At 54.2% G+C, this 2,663-nt stretch overlaps 2 protein-coding genes across 2 annotated transcripts in view; both read left to right on the forward strand.

Moving 5' to 3' along the window:
• LOC102770101 (granzyme B) overlaps nucleotides 1–698 on the forward strand; it is a 2,977-nt gene extending 2,279 nt beyond the window's left edge. The window contains exon 5 of the mRNA XM_006765896.2: nucleotides 461–698. Within this exon, the coding sequence (XP_006765959.2) occupies nucleotides 461–637 (177 nt within the window). The 3' untranslated portion in view covers nucleotides 638–698. The remainder of the gene's footprint in view (nucleotides 1–460) is intronic.
• Nucleotides 699–1,039: 341 nt separating this feature from the next.
• Nucleotides 1,040–2,663, forward strand: part of LOC102770396 (mast cell protease 3) — an 8,219-nt gene continuing 6,595 nt past the window's right edge. The window contains exons 1-2 of the mRNA XM_006765897.1: nucleotides 1,040–1,100; nucleotides 2,216–2,219. Of these exons, the coding sequence (XP_006765960.1) occupies nucleotides 1,040–1,100; nucleotides 2,216–2,219 (65 nt within the window). The remainder of the gene's footprint in view (nucleotides 1,101–2,215; nucleotides 2,220–2,663) is intronic.

Here is a 2,663-nt window from a genome sequence, read left to right on the forward strand (position 1 = left end):
CCTTAAAAGGGCCTATAGTGACTCCAAACATGGTGCTCCTCCAGAGGGTGAATGTGCAACACTGTGGCCAAGGCCAGGGCACAGTGCTTAGATGATTGTTTCCTGGGTGAGCAGTAGTTGTATCTGAGGGTTCTCAGAACTGGTTAATGGGCTCCTTCTCCACATTAAGTGTCAGCCCCATCTGTCTGCTCTCGGGTCCTTACACAGTAGCTGCAGTCACAGCTCCACAGCACCTTCATAGACAAAGGATTAGGGACCTGAGGGAGCAAAAGGAGCTTCCACCTGGGGTGAAGTGAAGCAGTGACAATGTCCAGGCTGAGGGGACCACTGGGGACCTGCCTGCTCACTTATCTCCCAAGTGAACACCATGCAAGGCAGCCTTCCCCAAGAGGGGGGCATGAGTGGCAAGGAGGGCAGGGCCAGGAGAACTGGCTCAGTCCTTCCCTCTCTCTGTCCACAGGGGGACTCCGGGGGGCCTCTCCTGTGTCAAAATGAGATCCAGGGCATTGTCTCCTATGGAAGCAAGTATGGGGAACTGCCACGAGCCTTCACCAAAGTCGTCAGCTACCTTTCCTGGATAAAGAAAACCATGGAAAGCCTCCAACTGCAGGACGCAGACCACCTTCTCTGGAGCTAATCCAGGACCACACTGCGGGGAGGGAGGGGGTGCCAGCAACCAAATAAATGTCTCTTAGCTGATGGGAAGAGCTAGGTTTTTGTTTATTCTTTGTCCCTCATGTGCTCAGAAGGCAATGGCACAATTCTGTTGTGTCCTCCTTCCCCCTCTTCCCCTTCCCCCTCACCTCCTCAAACCCATGCTAAGCTGTTACCAACTCCTTCTTGGCCACACCTGCCTGCCCTTCTGCCAGGGCAGAGAGGAGCACCATTAGAAGAAAACATGAATCTCTCAGGTCCTGGGCTCAGTGTGAAGGTCTTACTTCTTCCTCTGCGTTATGAGCTGAGAGGAAAGGACTAGCATGTGGGTGCTGGGCACCAAGCAGGCACAGCCTGGGCTGCAGCTCAGGAGGCCCCACCGCACATGGGAGAGGAGGGCCCTCCTGAGCAGGACATTGTTCTCCAGCAACCAGGGGGTGGCAGGGGTGGGGTCTGGGGGCTGGTGAGGAGAGACAGGGGGGGAGGAGGGAGGGAAGTCCTGAGAAGCTCCTCATTCCCTCCTGGGCTGAATTTCTCTCCCTGCCCTTTTCTGCCCTCGTTTGAGCTCAGGGCCTAGCTTGGCCTCCAGTGTCCTGGCTACCCCTTCTCATCCCTGCTAACCACTGAGCATCCTCAGAGTCCACCAACCCTGCGCCCCACAGACCACACTGGTCTGAGCTCCCACTTCTGCATATCCCTCCCACCTAGGACACCCAGAGTGCCCACCTTCCAGCAGGGCCTGGTCACTGAGTTGCCACCCAGCTTATGCCCAGACACAGGGTGACCGGGGGACCAGGACTGTGTTGGCCCCATGCAGGGCCCTGGAGGACAGGGCGGCAGGGTGTCTGCAGAACAACTGGCCCCATCTCTCACTGGGCAGAGCCAGCTCCACCCTCACATCCAGCCCAGTGTCCCCACCATGTGCTCAGAGTCCACTGACTGCTGGTCACTCAGGAGCCTTTGTCCCCTGCAGCCTGTTCCTCACTGCTGGCCTCAAGGCTCAGACTGCATGCTGGCCACCATGGGCTCTACCTGCCTTTTGAGTTAGAAAGGGCTGTTCTCTACAGTAGGACTGGAAAGCACAGTTTTTCCCTCAATCAGTGAACAAATGCTGATTGTGCACCTACTAAGTGCCAGGCATTGGGAGTGTACAGTGAACATAATACAGGTTCTGACACCTGAACACAAGTAAGACTGGAAAACACAGCTTTTTCATCAATCAATGAACAAATGCTGATTGTGCACCTACTAAGTGCCAGGCATTGGGAGTGTACAGTGAACATAATACAGGTTCTGACACCTAAACACAAGTGAAACTGACAGCATTCACTTTTATCTGAATGTGATTTCCTCTTCCTCCTTCACATGAACCCACATTGCCCAAGACCTTGACAACACCGCAGTGTGACGCACTCAGAGAGGGCCGTGGATGATAAAGGCCAGAGAACCCTGGCCTCAGAAGACCAGGAGGAAGCATCAGCAGCTCTGACATGGGCAGCGTCTTGAGGAGATGCAGCCACTTATGCTCCTGATGACCTTTCTTCTGGCTCCCAAATTGCAGGCAGGTGAGTGACTGACCCCCAGCAGAAGCCAATGCCATTCAGTATTGGAACAGCCCTGCTCACATGCTACACTCAAACAGGTCTGGCCCTGGACCATCCCCAGGTGCTTTTTCAAATCTAGATCCTACCTCCCTCAAAGACCAGCAAGACTAATGCTGAGTGACAGCAGCAGGGATGGCAGGGCACAGGGCTGCTCCTGAGGAGGGCCCGTGGGTGCTCTCCTCATCCCTTGCCATCTGGAAAGTGGGCTCTTTTGCAAAGGCATCTGGAAGAAGGTTGGATGCTCAAAATGAGAAATAATTCCACAGGAAATCACAGCTTGGCGAAGGGGACAGGCTTCCGTAATCAAAGCAAGGCCCATAACATTCTAACTCAATGTCTTAAAATCTATCCCCAAACTCTACCACCTTCTCCAAGCTTTGCAAAGGAGTTGGGGAGATATTTTGA

This window comes from Myotis davidii, unplaced genomic scaffold (genome assembly GCF_000327345.1).
Source record: "Myotis davidii unplaced genomic scaffold, ASM32734v1 scaffold6960, whole genome shotgun sequence".
Classification (NCBI taxonomy): domain Eukaryota; kingdom Metazoa; phylum Chordata; class Mammalia; order Chiroptera; family Vespertilionidae; genus Myotis; species Myotis davidii.